We start from the raw sequence: 21448 nt of genomic DNA on the forward strand, positions 1-21448 counted from the left end.
ACCAGTATCTTGGCTACAGTAGGCCCTAAAAGATGGTTGCTACCTGAGAACCAATTCCTTTTCCTTGACTGCCAAACAAGAAGACAGTTCACTGTGTTCCACTCCTCAGAACACTGCCTCCTGCAAAGGATACGTCCGTGAAGCCCCATGACCTGCAAATATCCATCAAAAGGATATGCAGATCATTTACACTCTAAATCCTCACTAAGCTTTTCAAAGCTTTTACTGTCAAAGTGCTTCCATATAAATAACACTATCTAAGATACTTTTAAGAGCATTAATACAAATCAATTTGGTTTATTGGTTATGATTTCTTAATTTGCAACATATAACTTCCTTTAGGTCAGGCTTCTAAACCCCAAATAAAATTCTTACCCTAGCTTCCAGAAGTGTGACATCCATTCCAAAACTTTGTAATTGACGAGCTGCTGCCAAGCCTGAGACTCCAGAGCCTATAATAATTACCTTTCCTGTCTTTTTAGCTAAAAGCAAAAATGAACAAAAGTTAGAATATTTTGTTGTAGGTTTGAGTTTGTAATTATGGTTTTTTATCATAAAAACTTCTTAACATGTCATAATGTCTTACCAAGTAAACAATTCAGCTATTTTCAAAATATAGAATCTGTATATATAAAAGGCTAAGTGGCTGTCTGTATGTCAGTCATGACATGTACTGGCAATTTAAAAATAAACGTTGACTTGCGCACGCACGATACACACACCAGTAAAGCTCTTGCTGGCGCCAATCTAGACAGAGTAGGAATATTCCTACTTGAACCCGTTTTTGGACATGGTCAGTTATATGTTGCTTTCTCTCAAGTTCGGAGAGTTTTTACTCTTAATGTGGAATATATTAGAATAAGTTTATCAATTTATCATTGTTTTTATATCATGTTTTTGTTGTTTTTTATGTTTTTACATGTCTTCATTGTTGTTTTATCATGTTGTTATTATTTATCAATTTATATATTATTTTCATATACATTTTACTAATTTTCTTTCATCTCTGACACTTCTATTATAGAGAAAGGGTGAACAGCGTTATTAAAATATTTCTTCTAATTAATTTCCTTTCAATGTGTATGAATCTGTGCACCGGGACACTAGTCTGAATATAAATTAGCAAATATATAGAACTCATAAACTTTAATTCAATGTTGAAAATTTATAAGTGAAATCCTTTATGTTGGGATTTACTTTCTCATTTTTTCAGTTATGTGTTTTAGTATGTGTGACCTGTGTTAATTTACTGTAAGTAACCTGCTTCATTACTTCACAATTACACTATGACAATTTAATCAGCCACCCTCTTTATCCTTAAAGCTATTTTCTTTTCTTTTTTAAAATATTTTATTGATTTTTTTACAGAGAGGAAGGGAGAGGGATAGAGATAGTTAGAAACATCGATGGGAGAGAAACATCGATCAGCTGCCTCCTGCACACCTCCTACTGGGGATGTGCCCACAACCAAGGTACATGCCCTTGGCCAAAATAGAACCCAGGACCTTTCAATCCGCAGGCTGACACTCTATCCACTGAGCCAAACCAGTTAGAGCAAAGCTATTTCCTTTAAGCTTGACTTCTACAGTCTTCAGTATCCCTTTTGGAAGAATGATTAAAGCATCAAAAATAAATGTATTTTTAAAACAACTAATTATTTAATTAACTAATTCTCAAAATATCCCTATCTCCTGGATCCTTGGCAGATATTATCTGGAGACCGTGAAAGGGGTAAATAGTATGTAAAAAGAAGAAATGCAAACTTTAGCAGTATAAAAAAATTAGTCAATGAGAGAAAACCTCCAACCTCCTGTTTTTATAACTCACTTCTCTCATCTTTAATAAATTTTATATTTTAATTGATTCTTCTTAAATTGGAAATCTAATACCTTTACGAAGTACCTATCAAACCAGAAATTATAGAAAATGCATTTATGAAAAAATTTTAATTTTGACCTTTAAGATGAACTCTGGAATATTTTAACTCCAAATATAGACTTAGAAATCAAAATAATGCCGGAACCGGTTTGGCTCAGTGGATAGAGCATCGGCCTGCGGAATGAAAGGTCCCAGGTTCGATTCTGGTCAAGGGCATGTACCTGGGTTGCAGGCACATCCCCAGTAGGAGATGTGCAGGAGGCAGCTGATCGATGTTTCTCTCTCATTGATGTTTCTGACTCTCTATCCCTCTCTCTTCCTCTCTGTGAAAAATCAATAAAATATATTTAAAAAAAAAAAAAAAAGAAATCAAAATAAAATGCTAAAAGGCTCCTGGAAATAAAACCAAGTCCTAGAACAATAACAAAATCAGGAATGCAGTGGCCAGGTCCTTACTTGGGAGGGGCTTTATCCTCTTATAGATGCCGAAGTTGATAAGACCGTGACGCTCTAAATAGCTGTGAACTCGGTGGACAAGCACAGTATCACCTATAGAATAAATGAAGTTAAAAACATGTTTATATTTTTAGCAGTTTAAACAAAATACATTTTACTCTATTTCTCCATCATGAGAGCATTCTATACATCTTTTCCACAACCTTCAGGTCATGTGACTCCTTTAGAAAAGTGATTCTTAGAACTAAGTTTATGAGGTAGTACAAAATGCGTAACACATAATTAGGAATTTTTAAGAACGAGATTCCATTACAATGAAATAAAAGTCAAAACAAACCCTTCTTAATGTAATATTATGCTCATTTACTTTGGCAAAAACTTTACAAGATTTCGTTAGTGCCAACTAGGAAATGAGAAAGCTAGATAGCCAGTCAACTGAACGCCAACGAAGTACTCCATGGAGTAAAGCTGGAACACAGGTCTAGGAAAATCATTAGCAATCTCTTAAACTCACTCATCTGTCGCTACAATTTAAAAACCAGGAAACACTTATAAGCATACAAAACAGCTTTTCTACAAGGCTCATTTTTGCACAGTACAAGGTGAAATAAGGTGAAAATACAAATTAAAAAGATTAAGGAGCCATGAGGTTCCTGGAAGGAAATGTCAATTTTCATAATCCAGTCCAAAACTAGTTCTACTGAACACATTACTTACTGTTGTAAGGTGCTTCTAATTGTTGGAGAGTAGCCTCAAAAGTCAGCTGAATCTTTGGATTGTCCAACCACAACTGCAACTGTATTTAAATGATAGAAACTGTATTACACACAATTTGATGTATACCATATTTCTACTTTAAAATATTATTTTAACTTTAAGGCCCAAATACGGGCTTTCCTTTCACTTAAACAATGGGGGTTATATTCCTGACAAAGAAACTAATGAAACACAAAAACATGTCAAATGAGCAAATAATTGAAGAGGCTCAGAGATATTTAACCTAAAAAAGAAAAAAAATACCTAGTAACTTGCCAAGATCATACAGCTGGTAGGAAGCAACTAGGATTTAAACCTGGATTACATGACACCATAGATATTGAGTAGGTACAACCAACAAAATAAAATGATTAATTAGATATACAGAGGTGGGGGAAAGATGCCAAGGAAAACTCCTCCATTTGTGGCTTGTACAACTAAATGAGTCAGTATGCCATTCACTGAATAAGGATCACTGAAAGATGAGATAAGGAGTTTAGTTTCAAGACAATCAAGAGTAGATATAAGACTGGTATCTCCATATATAGCCGGAGCTTATAGGAGAGTTAAGATCTAGAGCAATTTGCATATAGGTGATAACTGAAGCCAAAAGTGTAGAAGAGGAGTCCTGACAGGAGAGGACCTTGGGATCCTTAAGGAACTCCAACCAGTTCACATAATTGCCTGTTGTTCAAGGATAAGCCTACAAAGCAGTCAGAGAAGACAGCAGCCAGGGAAGCAGGAGAAAATCATCTATATCTACACTAATAAAAGAGAAACATGCAAATTGGTGTCACTCCGCTACACCCACCAGCCAATCAGAGCAACTATGCAAATTAACCCAATAAAGATGGCAGTTAATTTGCATATACAGGTGCAGAGGAGCGAAGACTGAAGGCTCTGGCTGGAGTGAAGAGTGAAGACTGAAGAGGCTTGGCTTCTCCGCTGCGGCCGGACCAAAGGCCTGGGTCCCAGATGCCGGAGAAAAACCGGTGCCAGCAGCCAGGGGAAGGAAGGCCTATTGCGCAAATCTTTGTGCAACAGGCTTCTAGTCCTATATAATAAAAGGGTAATATGCAAAATGACGCTAACAGCAGAACCACTGGGAATGACTGGTCACTATGACACACACTGACCACCAGGGGGCAGACGCTCAATGCAGGAGCTGCCCCCTGGTGGTCAGTGCGCTCCCACAGGGGGAGCTCTGCTCAGCCACAAGCCAGGCTGACGGCTGCCAGCACAGCAGTGGTGGCAGGAGCCTCTCCCGCCTCTTCAGCAGTGCTAAGGATGTCCGACTGCATCTTAGGCCTGCTCCCCGCTGGCAAGTGGATGTCCCCCAAGGGCTCCCAGGCTGCCAGAGGGATGTCTGACTGCCAGCTTAGGCCAGATCCCCCCTGGGGAGCAGGTCTAAGCTAGCAGGTGGACATCCCCCGAGGAGTCCCAGACTGCGAGAGAGGGCACAGGCCGGGCTGAGGGACCCCCCCGAGTGGACAATTTTTTGTGCACCAGGCCTCTAGTATATATATAAAGAGGGGATATGCAAATTAGGCCAGGACACCTTAAAGGGTCACGACCACAGGAGGAGGTTGCGTGCACAGGTGAGGCCTGGAGTGGAGATGGAGACAGGGCTGGCAAGCCACTGCGCCCGGCTCAGGCTGGCCCCCGATAGCCAGAGTGGACAGGGACGGGGGGCCGGCCTGCAGCCTCCACGGCTGAGCACAGGCCCACCTCCCGCAGAAGCGGCGTGGGTCCCTCCTGCCTCTCGCGGAAGTGGCGCGGCTCCACACGGCTCCTGTGAAACAGCATGGCTCCTGGCGGCACACTGCGATTCCTGCTGGCTCCCACAGAAGTGGCGGGTGGCCTATTGTGCGCGCTATCTCACGATGGGCTACTAGTCTATGATAATACTAGTAAAAGCGTAATATGCTAATTAGACCAGACGTCCTTCTGGACAAAGCCATGGCTGCCCGGGTACCGGGTGCCTGTGGGCAGCCGGAGGGAAGCCTGGGTCCCGGGTGCCAGAGGGAAGCCAGTGCCAGCAGCCAGGGGAAGGCCTACTCTTGCACAAATTTCGTGCATTGGGCCTCTAGTAACACTATGTTAAGCTAAGGGAGTAACGTGTTTAAGAAAAAAGGAGTGGTCAATTATTATTTCAAATGCTGCTGAAAAAGCAGTAAGATGAGAAATGAAAAATACTGTGGTACAATCAAAGGGCTGTACCATGAATTCTCTTCAAATTGAATATACATCTTCAAAATGTAAGACCAACTGCATACCACTATATTTAAGTCTTAAGCTAAAACTTAATAAAGACTGCTCCAAAGACAAGTTTCAAAGAACAAGAAGTTTGGTCATTTGTAAATAAATCCAATTAAGAAATATAACCAAAGTCATAGCATCTCCACTTTCCTCTGGCCTGTCAAGGGAAAATGGAATTCCTCAAGTATACTCTGGGCCCAAGTTCCTCACCCCGCAAAATAAGCCTCTTCCTCCTTCAACCCTATAAAATAAAGCTTAGGTTGCCCAGCCAGTGTGGCTCAGTGGTTGAGTGTCGACCTATGAACCAGGAGGTCATGATTCAATTCCCCATCAGGGCACATGGCCAGGCTGCTCAATCCCTAGGGGTGTGTGTGCAGGAGGCAGCCCACTGATGATTCTCTCTCACCCTATATAATAAAGCCTAATATGCTAAGTGTCTGGTCATCCATTCAACCAATCAAAGCATAATATGCTAATGATACCCTAAGGCCGCTCAACCGCTTGCTATGATGTGCACTGACCACCAGGGGGCAGACGCTCAGACCAGTAGGTTAGCTTGCTGCTGGGGTCTGGCTGATTGGGGCTGAGCGAGATAGGCCGGACATGCCCTGGAGACCTCCTGTGGTCCCTCCCTGGCTGGCCAACCTCCCGCGTACCTCCCCAGCCCTGATCGTGCACCAGTGGGGTCCCTCGGCCTGGCCTGCGTCCTCTAGCAATCTGGGGCTTCTTGGGGGATGTCTGAGAGCTGGTTTCGGCCCAATCCCACAGGCCAGGCTGAGGGACCCCACTGGCACACAAATTCGCACACCAGGCCTCTAGTCATTAATATTTCTCTCTCTCTCTCCCTTCCTCTCCGAAATCAATTTAAAAAAAAAAAAATCTATATATCTATCTGTGTGTGTGTGTGTGTATACAAAGATAATTTTGTCTAAAAAGATCCATTTAGATCAAATGTTAAGCTACACATAGACGTGGATTCAATTATAAGACAAATTAACCTCAGAAATACACATTAAAATTTTTCCACTAACATTAATATATATATTTATTTCAAAGAGAAAGAGAAAGGGGGGGAGAGAGAGAGAGAGAGAGAGAGAGAGAGAGAGAGAGAGAGAGAGAGAGAGAGAGAGAAACACATCAATAATCAGAGAGAATCATTGATTGGCTACTTCCTGCACATAAGCCCCACACTGGGGATCGAGCCCATGCCCTGTGAGCTCCTGGTTCATAGGTAAATGCTCAACTACTGAGCCATGCTGGTGGGGCTCCACTCACATTTTAAAAAATCAACCTGTTTTTTTTTCTCCACAAAAGAGAACCTTTATTCTGTACTACAAAAACGCAGTGTAACCTACCAATCCCACTACCTAAACAATCCAAATTTAGCAGTAATTTTGCAACCTACCACTCACAATAAAGAAGTCAGTGATGGCTAAAAAGCAGACATGCTAAAATGACACTCTGAGCTAAATTTAAAATAACTGAAATTACAAGTTTGCTTTTTATCACCCTAGAGTACAATGTATATGTTCTGAATAGTACCTTGCCCTCCTCTACTCTATGGTTAAGAAATTTCTGAATAAAGGATATGAAAGAAAATTCATAGAAGAAATACAAATAACTAATAAATGTAAAAAAGCAGTGGGTTTAAATAATCCAAGAAACGTAAAAGAAATACAAGGCAATGGATAAGTCACTTGGTTCAGGCCTTTTGGGAAGCAATCTGGGAACCTGTATCAAAACTTAAGGGGTGCCCTAGCCAGTTTGGCTCAGTGGATAGAGTGTTGGCCTGCGGACTGAAGAGTCCCAGGTTCAATTCCTGGTCAGGGCACGTGCCCGGCTGGCAGGCTAGATCCCCAGTGTGGGGTGTGCGGGAGGCAGCCAATCAATTATTCTATCTCTTCCTCCCTCTCCCTTCCTCTGAAATAAATAAAAATAAAAAATATTAAAAACAAACAAACAAAAAACCTTGCCCTGGCTGGTTTGGCTCAGTGGATAGAGCATTGGCCTGCGGACTAAGGGGTCCAGGGTTCAATTCCAGTCAAGGGCACATGCCCGGGTTATGGGCTCCATCCCTAGCAGGGGGAGTGCAGGAAGCAGCCAATCGATGATTCTCTCTCATCATTGATATTTCTCTCTCTTTCTCTCTCTTCCTCCCTGCAATCAATAAAAATATATTTAAAAAACAAAACAAAAAACACCTTGTAAGCGGCCATACATACATTTTAACAAAGTAGCTTTTCTTTTAGAACTCAATCATAAGGAAATAATAAAGAGATAGAGTCAAGAATGTATAAAAGCTGTCCAGAGGTCAACTATAACATGTAAAAATGGACACTAAAATGTCCAACAGTTAAACTATGACTTGACTGTCAGACAAAATATTATGCAAACATTAAAAATCAATTCTATTTAGCCAGAGGAGGATGTTGAACCAGATAAATAGAACAGAATAATGGTTTCTCTTATCCTGAGAAAGAAAAAGTGATTACTTTAAAAGTATTTTTTTTTAAACGTGTAAACATTCTTGTGTATATGAGGCTATGAGGAATGAAAAAGAACCAAAGAATGAGAGCAAGCAGGATCTCAATTTTACAAAAACAATCACATATAAAAATATCTGAAGGGGAAAAAAAACACACTAATTTTGTACTCTCTTTCCCCCATATTCTCTCTAAAAGTAATATGCACTTTTTATAATGAGATGGAAAAAAGAACTTACTGTGCGGTTTCTAATAAATAGAAAGACCTTCTGGGTCTGCTGTGGTCCACTGATGATGTCTGGAAAACAAGCTGCTTCTTGAGAAGTCATCCGGTCATGAGGAAGTCTACTCTGGAACGCTGCACCCTCCACACCTAGCAAAGCAAGCAAAGGACTTCTGGGAAAACTGCAAGTGAATTCAGAATTAGGGATAATGATTATGCCTCGAACTCCTTTTGGACCCGAGAACCTCTGTAAAGCTTTGCCTCATTCACAGCCTGATCTCACTCACCTCCTTTAAAAAATAATTTGCTCAAAAGCTAAAACATCCTTAAAATTTAGTCACTCCAAAATTACAGTTTACTGAGTCAAACAATACACCTTATAAAACATGACAAGGTATCAGACCATTTTTTCGTCGACAAAATAACTTGATAATGTTGGAGAATATGCTAATTAAAATTAGTATCACTAATAGTGTACAATAAATTTTAAGGAAAATACATAAACAGAAAGCAAAAGAGGCTATGGAGTGAAAAACACAATCACCTGCCCTCTTTGAGGATTAGAGCAAGGAACATGAAGAGGCCTCTAAGGTTTAATAACGAATAGTATGAAATACGCAATCTCATCAATGGCATCCCATTAGTTCCCGTAATTCGATGCTGGCAAGCAGTGAGAGAAGTTAAGCAGGCTACAATGATGAGACAGAAGGCGGCAAGGAATTTACCTTTTCTGGCAGAAACATTAGAAATGGTGTATTACGTATCGCAAGTAAAATATGGTACTGCATATAGTATATAGTACATATACATGTAGTATATATAATATATATACATATAGTATATCTCATATTCTATAAGTAAAATGTTATTTTGAACTCTTTAAATTGGGTATTAAATTGGTGTTTTTATATGCTGAAAGTTAAGTACATCTTTATAAGATGTCCTTAGACATACATTTATATACATTTTACTTTATATTTCTAAGATCACTTTATAAAATATACTTAACCATCAGCTTAAGAATTATCAAGACACAATTCAAAGAGTGTTAAAAATCAATACCATTGAAATAATCACATATAAGTAACTAAATAGGTACCAAGTATTTATATTTAACTACTTTAAAGCACTGATAATGGAAGCAAAATTAAAGGAAAAGATATTAGTAAGATTAGAAGAATAAAATGAACAAGGCAGGTAAAGTTACAACTTGGAAAATTATAGCTAAGCTATTTAGGTGTTGCCACAAAGACATTCAAACACTGCCTAGAAAAACAAAATGGTTAACAAGAGGTCAAACAAAAATGCCTAATGCTAATATGGGCTGCACATTAAGAAACACTGTTCTTGGAGACAAGGAGAAAAACCTATCTACCCACAACAGATAATGAGGGGAAAATACTCTTCAAATTACTAAATCAACAATCCTCACATTTAATGAATCCCAACCTAAAATTAAAGACTACCAGGATAATTTTGTACTCCTAAAGAAAAAAATAATCAGTAAGAGCCATATTGCTGAGGATACAGAATGAAATTAAGGCAAGAAAAGAAGAAATGCTGACTACCAGGGATATAGGTTATTTCAGTAATGTGAAATTTTCTAAAACTACAGCTTTGATGTCTCTAGTCCCCTATCACCAAATCAAAATAAATAAACAAAAAACAAAACCAAGATTTAAAAAAAATGTCATATTATAAGGAGCATTACCTACATAACAATAATAATCCTGAGTATTTGAACCAAATATCTCTTAATAGTTTATTTCTTGGTTTATTTCACGAGTGTCTACTATTAACATGAAAATCAATAAACTCTATAAACTGTACTTTTCTCCCTCCCCAAAACAGGGGTAGTTTTCTTTCTTAGCTATGATCTTCTCTATATTTAATTGGTGGTCACAGAACATCAATCCTATTGCAAAATACTATTGTCAATGACAGGAAAACCATGTAGAAAAAACACACAACTTAATATCACACCTGGCTCCTCATTCCAAGGGTTACCATAAAAAAATCACTCTAATAACTCAGCAGATACGGTTCAATGGTTGAGCATCCACCCATGAACCAAGAGGTCACCAGATTGATTCCCAGTCAGGGCAACATGCCTGGGCTCTAGGCTGGATCTCCAGTAGGGGGCGTGCAGGAAGCAGCATATCAGTGTTTCTCTCTCTCTCTACCCCCTCCCTTCCTCTTTCTAAAATCAATTAAAAAATACTGTTTAAAAAGCATTCTAATGCAGCTGGCTAACTTTGGGAATCTTGAGAATATGTAACAATTAAGAGATTTTATTTATATAAGTCATGTGGCAGCTTTAAAGTATCTTTACATCAAATATCAAAAGTTTAAAAAAGGAACTTAAAGAAGCCATTTAAAGACACCATTATCTGTGGAATAATAGTCTTCTCCATAACATCTAAAAAAGCTGGCTTTCTTAAATACTTCATCAATTTTAAAAATGAAAAATAATCTCTTAAAAAAATGTTGGTAATTATGTCCTTCCTTTTAGTTTTTAGGGATAAAGACTATTATTTTCAAGGAAAGAAAGCCACTATTAAAATCAAGGCGAAAAGCCTGCAAGAAAAAAAAAAATCTAACCTTTTTTCACAAGAAACAAAAATTAATTTGGAACTTATTTTCAGAAGCTAAATTAAAACATCCTTTTTATAGGCTAGTTCCAAAATGAACTAATGGACCACTCTGGATAATCTAATTCTTAAGTTGTCTCCTTTAGAGGGAAAACCTTAAAGAGTACAGTTGTTAATATCCTTATTAAAAGGAAGTTATCAGTAGTATAGATAATTCAAAAATAATTTACACTTGGCTCTGGAATACAGTTTTATACTTGGTGTTTGTGTGCACTTATCAGAATCTGGTATTCTAGAAATTGAGAATGTTTCAAAGATGCCATTTAATTTTTAAAAAGCCCCAATGTTGCCTACATACCAATTCTGACCTTTATTCAGTTACTCTTTCTCACCATTTTACACAGGAAATTCTAGCTCACCTTTAAAAATACAGTCATGCTACAAGCACAACTACTTTTACTAATGGTCTGAGTGGCTCAACACTTTCTCTGAAAACATAGTAAAAATAGTTAAATTACTTAAGGGACTAATTTAGATCTCTCTGGATAGGTCAATTCTAGAGGCAGAAAAGGGGAGGGGAGACAGATAAAGATGTAGGCCTCCTGTTCCATGAACTCATTCCCCCATCCTGATTCTGATATAACAGCAGCATTTTGAGTAAGGAAACAGAAATCCAAAAATTAATAAAGGTGTTTTTTTCATGAGAGTTACTTGCTTTTTTCTCCACCCCATAAAGTAGATAAATTAACCATAACTAGGTTTCTGACTAAAGAGTGAAAACAAAAGCCTGATAAGATCTACATATCGAAGACTACTTACAGTCAGTCAACTATAGATGTACCATACTCAGTCTTAGAATAGTTTACAAATAAAAAGAATAAAGAATGAAGGAAAGGAGAGAAAAGAATAAAAGAGGAGACTCATATGACTGCTTATGCTTTAGATGGCTTCTTTTTACGGGTAAATGCACATTTTAAGTGATTCTAGGAGGGAGTGTGTAATGAGTAGTCTATGCTTAAGAAACAAGGCCTCTGGGTTCTCATTCCCCCAACTGCTGGTGTATCCCTGGTCAAGTCATTTAACTTTGTTTCCAGTCCTAAACCATAAAATAGGGGTGATTCAATACTTTCTGTTTGTCTAGGAAGCTAGACAAGATGACCTCAAGTTCCCTTCTAATTTTTAAGATTTAGGATGTATACCCCAACTTGATTTGGATTTTTAAAAAGTCAAGATATGATCCCCGTCCCAAGACACCCATGAGGGTCACCAGCTTTATTTAGAGAAGACTGCTGATCACTCACAAGCACATTTCTAATACTGACTGATCATCGCACAAATGCATGTTTCTGAACATGACAAAGGCCTGACGGGAGATCTTGAAGGATTCAGAATAGTTACCACCATTCCTGGAAACACAACTCATGTTCTACTCATGTGAAGTCTGTAGCACCACAGCTTTACATGAAAGTGTGCTTTTACTTTCAGCAATACAATGTTTTGTTTACTTCAGCAAGAGTAAATTTATTCACATAAAAACAAAACAAAAAGCAACAAGAAAACTCAGTATAGTTCTTCAAGATTAAAGCTCTAAAGGCTATCCCTGACCCTCAACAATTCCACGAAGATCCAATTGTGCATCCTTCGATGAAAAACATTCTTGAAAGTTTGGCTGAATAAGGATTTTTAACTCCTCTAAGATAGCCATATACTGGTTATCAATTGCCAATCCTTGGGCTAGCATTTAAAGAAATCTGTTTCTAATATTCTGAATCCCCTAAATATTAATTTCTGTATAATGCTGAACTATCTTTGCTCCAAGAGTAAAATACAAATACTCCCTGGACCTGCTGCACACAAACTACAATAGAGAAATAATTTTAAAGTAGAAGTAACAATTGAAAAATGACATACTACAAAAATGGAGTAATACCTATTCCAATTGTATCAATATGTAAAAGCAGCCTTGACACCAGAACACAAAAACATTCTTTAAGAGGCAAAGGATAAAATGCAGACATAGTACTTTGGATTCCTGGACCAAACTTTAACTGTTCCAAATGGGTCCTAAAAGTCATTTTAACCCTTTATTTTCCCCAAGAAGTAAAAATCCCATAGTTTGATCTGAAAATAAAGAGCATCTCAAAGCAGACTTTAAAAAATAATTTTCATGCGAGAAACAAAATGTTTAAACTGCAAAATAATTATATGTGCAATGTTAGTTGAAAAAAATTTACACACTATGCAACAACCATTCTAAAATGAGTCACTTGCCTGCATAATTTCTGACTAGTCCTAGAATGCCTTTCTGTCCTGTTTTTAAAAGACTTTCAGCCTACAGATTGTCCTCTTTATGTATACAGCTATATTTCTTTTTAAAGGTCCCATGATTCCTAAGTCTATGTTTTATGTCATGTTTACTGATACTACATAAGCTGCTGGGGAGAAAAGTATCCGCCATCTCCTTAAAAACACAAAGAGCGGAGGGCTGAGATCGGCCTGAGGACTTCAAAAGGTTTTGCTTGCCTTGCTCTAGCTACACTCTCTCCTAATACTACTCTGTCCTGTGGGTTAAATTTCCCCTGCGCTTCTGGCTAAAATGTGGATACCACAGCCAAAAACACTTGCAAGCATCAATCCCTGACTTGGCGGCTCTTGCTACTAAGTGGCAAGCATCTAAGCCACCCTCACCTGATGCTTGGCCGTCTCCATACCCTCCAGAACTGTCGTCTTGAAGTCCTCCTGCTTGCCCTGTGGAAGGAAAGAGGAGAACTCAGGGACCTTACTCCATAAATTGAGATAATATCTGGACATAAAGGCCTAATAGTTGGCGACTATCAATTCACCACCAACTAGTAAACCCATATTCAGAGAGCTCCTTTGGAATCAAGGCCCAGGGAATCACATCATAGTCTTCAAATTTCTGGTTAGGAAATTTCAACTTTACACACTGGTTCTTATTGAAAGGTAGCAAGACAAAGTACATAATATTTCTAATTGCTAAATCCTTACTGTCAGTCTTATTTAATAGTCAAGGTTGGGTAGGGGGAAAAGGGATTCCCAATGTCTTTTACTAATTATTGGTAGACTGAGAATGGGTGTGGCATGGGCTCTAGGATCCTAAGTTGCAGCAATTCAGCATCTGATCAATATCTCTTTATCTTTACTTTTCTATCTAAAAAAATATATATATATGATAAAAGACTTATTTTAACGAAAAATTCTTCCCTTGACTTCAAAGCAGAGTATGTAACAAAAAAATTCAATTACAAAAAAGTTTTACCAGAATTCAATCCTAGATCTGAATATGCCAATGCTTTCTTTAAAATACAGCATAATAAGATGGCCTACTGTCATATGCCAAATACAATCAGGCTGCTAAGAAAATTTTTCCTAACTTCAAGAAAAGTATCAAGCTTGAAAGTTCAATCTGAGAAAGTCAGAATAAATTATCTTCCAGACTCTTCCAAAATCTATCACCAAAACGGATGCTATGATCCTCTTTAACTCTGAGCCACCTGGTACACTATGGGAAAATACTGTGATCTTTGGAAGACATGAAAAGACCATCCCCCAATTATCTAAAAACTGGACAAGCTTCATTTAAACAGTTTATTTTAAAAGAATTTCAACTAGAAAGTAGATTATTCTACTATTGAGTTAAAAGAAATAGGTAGCAAAGTGAAACTAACATAGCACCCTTGCTGTAAGAATGCTTACAGGTCTATAAGCCTTAAAATGACATCTTCATCTTTAAGTATATGAACGTGTTTAGATAGAAATGATTTTTTTACAATATTAAAATGTACTGCTAGAAGGTATGTGCTCTGCTTTGAAGGTAGAATAGAATATCATTCCAAAACCACAGTATCTCACTATGCTATTATCTGAACGGCCCTTTACGTTCTAGAAGGTTATGCTTCTCAGACAAGGCATAAGGCATATTAATTAAGAAGGAATGCCCTGGCTGGTTTGGCTCAATGGATAGAGTGTCGGCCTGCTGGGTGAAGGGTCCCAGGTTCAATTCTGGCCAAGGGCACATGCCTGGGTTGTGGGCTCAATCCCCAGTGGGGGGCGTGCAGGAGGCAGCCAATCAATAATTCTCTTTCATCACTGATGTTTCTCTCTCTCTCTCTCCCTCTCCCTTCCTCTCTAAAATCAATAAAATATATTTTTTTAAAAAAAGAAGGGATGACTCCAATTACATAATCCAATCTGTAAATGTATCTTGAAAATGCAGGCCCTACATTTAAAATTTAATTTTTAAAGCTTAAATAATGTTCATTTTTACTGACTTCTGGATTTGTTCATAAAAACAAAAATCTTCCAAAGTTAAAAAAAATTGTCATTATTTTGTTTAGTTCCAAATAGAACCGAGCTAGACCAAAATATTGAACTATATTTTAAAAAAGGGAAGAGAAGGGCTCAGAACAAGAAAATAAATATGGTTTCCAAGAATAACATTTAGGCATCAAGAATAATACAGTTCCTCTCTCAAAGTATATTTCCTAGCTTGGCAAAGAATAACATCAATGTCAAGAAGGCCTGGAACCACTTTTAGGAAAAAAAAAGAAAGTAAAAACAAAAACCTTTCAAGCCAGCCATTAAGCCTGAATTATTTTGTCCTTCCTACTATCATTTTCCTCTTTTTCCACTATATACCATGTTGTCTGCTAATTAGCTTATTTTAACCTTCAGGTAGCTATTGACTGATCTTTTCCCCCGGTCAGTAGTACTTTGAATAGAAATAAGGATTTCTTATTCCTGACTTATGTGCTTTAAAAGTTAACAGGTTGCTCTTTTACAAACTAGGTAGGGTAGTCTTTAAAAAAAGATACTGTTTTTGTCAAAAGATGTGGGAGGAGTATAAAAATCCAAAATATGGCTTATGCAGAGAAATAGGAGAAAGCCAAGCAGAAGTTGATGTAGACATGTAAGAAATGATGGGGAAAAAACAAAAAGTGCTTAAAATTAAGCAAAGAAACAAAGAGATTTATCTCTTGACTTGGAAGAAGTAAAGATGAGGTTGCTTTTTTTCTCTAATCATAATATACTCATGAGTTTTTGAGCGTCCATTTCTCCAAAGACATCTGAAAACATTATCATCTTTATCACTGGTATTCTAGACCAATTCTTCATCATTTTCTTAAAAACAGCACACATAGAAACGTTTAAAGGTAACTCTCCATCCAGGTAGTGTCTCCGATTAAAACATATAAAAATGGAATACTCATTTGCTCTTTGGGTCTTTCCAGCCTAGGGCTCTGCTTCTGACAGCGGCACAATGATAGGGAACAGCAGGCAAGTACAGTTATCTTCCATGAGTTCAAATTCAAAATAGAAAACAAAAATATACCAAAGCAACTTTTTAATATTACTCTGATTTTGACACTACTTCACAGACTTCCTTTTGTTTTCACCCCTTCACTACACACACAGACCCTCAAGTTTGGAGTAGAGATCCTTAATACAGGTTATTTATGCCTATCTTCTCCAAACTGAAAATAAAATCTTTTTGTTCTATCTTACATACCAGCCTCTCAATTGCCCTCTAATAAACCTTCTGCAGATCTGTTAAGTAATTCTTAAACAGTTAAGTATTTGTTATAGACACTACTGGATCTTTTCTCATCTTGAGTCAAATGCTCAAGAGACCACTCTTTCAATATCTTAAAAGAAAGTCTATAATGGCTTTGAAATACTTCTATTGAGCAAGCATGGGTGTAAAAATCATTAGTTTGTTGTTCTCAGGAACATGCTGACCAACAGGTTCACATTTTGACTAGTTTCTTAGAACCACATCCAAATTGATAACTTTTGTAAACATTTGAGAAACTTCTAGATCTAGGAAGCAACAATTTTTAAACAAAATAAATTTATCAAAATTTTACTAAATTTACAGAATAAAAGAGACTGCCAAACTACTGGTTTCAATCAAACCTGTCAAACTGAAGAGAAAACAAACAAACTCTAACATTAAACCCATCTTAGAAAATAAAGTTTACACTATATTAATAATCAGTTGGTTTCTTATTTAATAATCTAATTCAGTATTTACTGAATATCCATCCCAAAACTGCCAAGCACAAGTACAAAAGTACAACAGGCTGAGTCCCAATTTTAAAAGAATTTAATCTAATTGGGGAAAGATGAAAAATATCCAGAAAGAAATTTTTCTTTTTTAAAGGAAATAAGAAGCTAACACAGACTTGGGAAAGAGCCAGGGAAACTTTTCTAAAGAAATCCAAAGAGATCTGGATAGATGGAGAGGCAGTGAAATCACCAGCATGGTCCACAACTTTGACAAAATCAAGGAGAAAAGCACAAGACATGGTATGGGCAGAGAACCAGTTCCCCATTAATGAAGGAGATGGTCCCAAAAAGCAGGGGGAGATTAAGCAGGATGGGTAAAATGAGCCACCTTTAGTGCCCACAACTAAATTTGATCTTAAATAGTAAAGGGGCAGAACTATATGATCTTGATCAGGAAAGCAGCAAAACAAGATATTTTCGTTAAGCTAATTTGGTCACTTTGTACCAGATGAATCAGAGGGAAAAGATAACCTAAATAAATAAAGGAGATCACTTAGATGTGAAGTGAAATCCACTAGAATAAAAATGTGACAGTGAAAATGGATAACAATCACAGAGGCTAGGGTTACACTGTCATTTAACATATTGAACTAAAACATATTGCTTGAATAAGACATCAATCCATCCTGTTCCTGGTTCAACTCTGTGTTTACAAAGATGTTTGTACACAAAGGTGGAGTTCATATTTTCTCATTTGGTCCTCATTTTGCAGGTGAGATAATCCTCATAGAAAAAGTAACCTGTTCCTATATTATACTATGATCAGACCAAATAAAGAATGGTAGCAAGATGAATTCAAGGAATTTATAAAAACAAAGTTTCTCAGCTCAACAAAATGCTATTTTACCTTAATAAAAAATAAAACAAAATAATCAAATCATTAGAAAAAGCAGCTCAGTCTCTAAGACCAAACAGAAACTGGCAGTATCTGATTCAAAATCAGTCAAAATCAGTTAAAAGGATCTCAAACTGCCTCATAAAAGCCCAACTTCATCTCTTCATGTTTAATGTAAAACTTCCAAAATCCAATCTTGGGAAAAACATTTAAAAACTCCTGAATTCTCCCCATACTATGAATACACTTTGATTGTACTGTTTCTTCACTGTAGTCAGCTCACTGTAAACCTCAACTAGACTGAATTATTCGCAGGGGCACCCAGTGTTCAGCTTTGAACCCTCAGAGTCCAGCACTGTGCCTAGAACAAAGCACTGTAGTTTTATAATTAACTAGAGGCCCGATGCATGAAATTTGTGCACAGGGGCACTGGGGGTTGGGGGGGATACCTCAGCCCAGCCTGCACCCTCTCACAATCTGGGACTGCTGGCTCCCAACCACTCACCTGCCTGCCCGATCTCCCCTAACCGCCTCTGCCTCGGCCCCCAACACTGTGGCTTTGTCTGGAAGGATGTCCGGAAGATGTCTGGTCTAATTAGCATATTATCCTTTTATTAGTATAGATGTGTGTGAAATAAAATAAATGAGGACCTGCTATGTTTGGGGGAGTCTTATTTTGTGCAGAAAATGTCTCTATCTTTTTGTTTTTTTTTAATGTTCCTCTCCATACTATCAATTCCCATACTTCCCCTCCCACCCTTTATGCCTCCAAATTTTTACAGTGAAATGTAATGTTTAAGAGTACTTTGCCTTCTATTTTACATTTATGTGTACATTTGTGTCTCATACTAGGCTATAAATTATCTGAGAGTGGGGACTATGTGTTGATATAAATCTCGGTTCATTTATAGTTATCTCAAATTTAAAAATTTAGTTAAACTGATCTAGGTTACCTTATCAGCCTGTGACACTTTTTTTCTCAGCCCTCCAGTAAGCATAGTTGCAAATCAGAACACTGAAAAGATGCTACGTGCACCGCCTCCCAAAAAAGGACAAGAAAATTAATCCTAGGTCTGTTATGTAAATGTGTGCATCATATCTCATATAACGAGAACTCAAATGATTCCAGGCACTTGACACTGGCAGGCCAAAATGGCAACATCAACAATTCTAGCAGGAATAAATTTCCCAGCAACTTCTGGTAAATCTACAAGAAGGTCTCCTACTGGGTATAACAGAATTCTATCTTTCCTTTGGAGGTTATCTGAGTTAATTGTCACTGAACTTGAAAGCTACTCCTGCTCTCTGATTGTACTTATAGGCAAGGTGAGAGAAAAGCCTGGGATAAGCTATAATAATAGCATGACATTACTACCTAAATAATAATTATTCACCTGAACTCTGACCATATAACTATCCGATGCTGCCAAACCCAGCACTTGTATTAACTGTACGGAATCAGTATGACTACCTCGCAGGGGAGATGAGGACACCTTATAACAAATCATTTTGGTCATTGGATCTTTTATCACGTGGATAATTTCATATCAGTGTTTGTGATCAAATTTCATTGAACTTTAAGATAAATTCTTTTACCCATTCACATACATTTTACATATTTTCTGCAATTTATTATTTTTACTAATTCAGGTTATGTTTTCTTTTATCTGATTTTAAAAAACACTTGCAACCTAAAGTATGACTATTATATGAATTAGGCCCCAAAATTAAAACCACACAAATTTCAGTCATACCAATCTCTCACAAATTATTTTTATAATTTGTTTACTAGCCAATATCTCTTTCCAAAATTATCATGCAAAACAGAGAGAACAGGTACTTTCCTTTGTTTATATTCTTACAAGGGTTCTGTAAGAACCAACTTACAAGGGTTCTGTAAGAATATAAACAGGAGACAAAGTGATTCTTCCCACAGTCATTGAATAAAACAGATTATATATAGTTCAGAGCTGTCCCTGATCAGCTAACCACCCCTAATAACCATATCTAACAAAATCAATTTGAAGAGTTAATCAACAGTTTAATAAAGTCTGACCCACTGACTTCAGAATACCTTGAGCATTCAGAATCAACAAAATATTTTATTCTTCTAAAGATTAATACTGTGGAAAAAGCAAAGCTAAATTTTCTAAACAAATTAAAAGTTGGTAAGAATGAAATGTATTAAAACCTTACTTACACAGCTTAAGAGAGTAATTTAATTTCTAGTTATTACCTAAAAGGAGATGAAGAAAAGTTCTGGTAAAGAATCAGACCCACCTCTTCTCTCAAGATTTTAAGATACCCATATGGCAATGCTCCCATTCAATTTCTGAATAAATTCTGAAGTAGAAGAACTGGTTCTGACAAGACAAAAGATTTGGAAACTCTGGACAGTTTCTAAATATTTGGACTCACCTGGTAATATTTTATGATTCACCACCAGGGCCCAATCTATTTCAAAATTATATAAACTAGTAAACTGCATCACTACTTTTCTGGCTAAAGTACTTCCCTCATTCACCCTGGAATTTTTTTTAAAGTTGTTTTAAAGAAGAAAAACTTTATAAATTTTCATAACCACATATAATATATTGACAAGTTCTGGCTGTTATCAACACATCTCTGAGCACATCTCCTAAACTTAATAAACAAACTTTAACTTTTCCCCAAAATAATAAGATAATTAGACTAAACCACTGAATTAAAGTGAACTAGAACATAATAGCATAAAAGACAGTTCCCCAAATCCTAAATCCCTGTGTTCAGATATTTACTTTTTGTGGGGTGCCTGATATTTATGAAAAAAGATAACCAACCAACAACAAATAAATAAATAGTTGCTTTTATGAAAAAGAAAACATCAAAATGAGACTTGGTTTAAATTTTTCAGAAGACAAAGTATCAATATGGTAGCAATGTAAATCAGTTATTTACTGGAGACACTGACAACCAGAAAAAAGAGGGTGAAGCAGCATATTAGATGTCCGCTGAGTAATACTTAAGAGTCCCTGAACAACCTCTTAAGCTATGACATACCAAAAGGATTGTCCCCACGTATCACATTAGCAAGTCTACAGCAAAGGCAGAAAAAAAAAAAAAGGCAAGAAAGCAAAGAATACAGAAGAAAGAAGTAAACAGTCAAGAGAAGAGTTGAAGGCAAGGACAGAAGAAGGGAAGAAAGCTATACATAACTCTTTTAGAGAGGAGGGGAACAAAAAGAGAGGTGTTGAGGTACAGAGGTGGCTACATTTGCCTCAGGAACATTAGTCCCAAAGATAATATATACAATCCAATAAGAAGCTGTCTAAGAAGTCATTCTAAGAAAGTTTAGGAAAACCATTCTAGGAAAATCTGATTCCTGAGATGAACTGAACACAGAATCTAATCTTTTTCTAAATGCTCTCAAACTATAGGGTGTCCCCCCAAAAATGTATACACACACTTTGAATAATTATAAAGGCAGTGTTTTATTAAAGTACATTTCATTTTTAAAATTGAGCTATCAGCTGTGAAAGTGTGTATACACTTTTTTGGGGGGGGGCGGGGGTGGGGGGGAGGACGGACACCCTGTATATTCTTTTGTTACATTTTATTAAAGTACAAGTGTGGTGATTTATATACATCACAGACGAAAATCTTAAAACAAAAGTTTTAAAGGCTAAAAAAAAAAGATAAAACTTCTCAAATGAAATATGCTTTAATCTAGGTATCTATGAAAATCATGCAAAATATAACATATGGGATCTGAAACAAGCATTTTGTTTTAATGTTTTTTATTGATTTTAGAGAGAGGGAAGGCAAAGGGAGAGATAGAAACATCAAAGTGAAAGAGAATCAATCGGCTGCCTCCTGCACACCCCCTACTGCGGATCAT

General features: G+C 37.0%; 1 protein-coding gene across 2 annotated transcripts in view; it reads right to left on the reverse strand.

Moving 5' to 3' along the window:
* Positions 1–21448, reverse strand: part of KDM1A (lysine demethylase 1A) — a gene marked incomplete at its 5' end in the record, with an annotated part of 71112 nt that overhangs the window by 27396 nt on the left and 22268 nt on the right. Inside the window, 5 exons of one of the 2 annotated variants that reach the window (XM_081086916.1) lie at positions 376–482; positions 2335–2427; positions 3052–3130; positions 8072–8205; positions 13335–13394. In XM_081086916.1, coding sequence (XP_080943042.1) covers positions 376–482; positions 2335–2427; positions 3052–3130; positions 8072–8205; positions 13335–13394 — 473 coding nt within the window. The remainder of the gene's footprint in view (positions 1–375; positions 483–2334; positions 2428–3051; positions 3131–8071; positions 8206–13334; positions 13395–21448) is intronic. The other variant, XM_081086917.1, reaches the window with a different exon arrangement.

Source organism: Myotis nattereri, assembly GCF_964212035.1.
Source record: "Myotis nattereri genome assembly, chromosome: 3".
In the NCBI taxonomy this organism is placed as follows: Eukaryota; Metazoa; Chordata; class Mammalia; order Chiroptera; family Vespertilionidae; genus Myotis; species Myotis nattereri.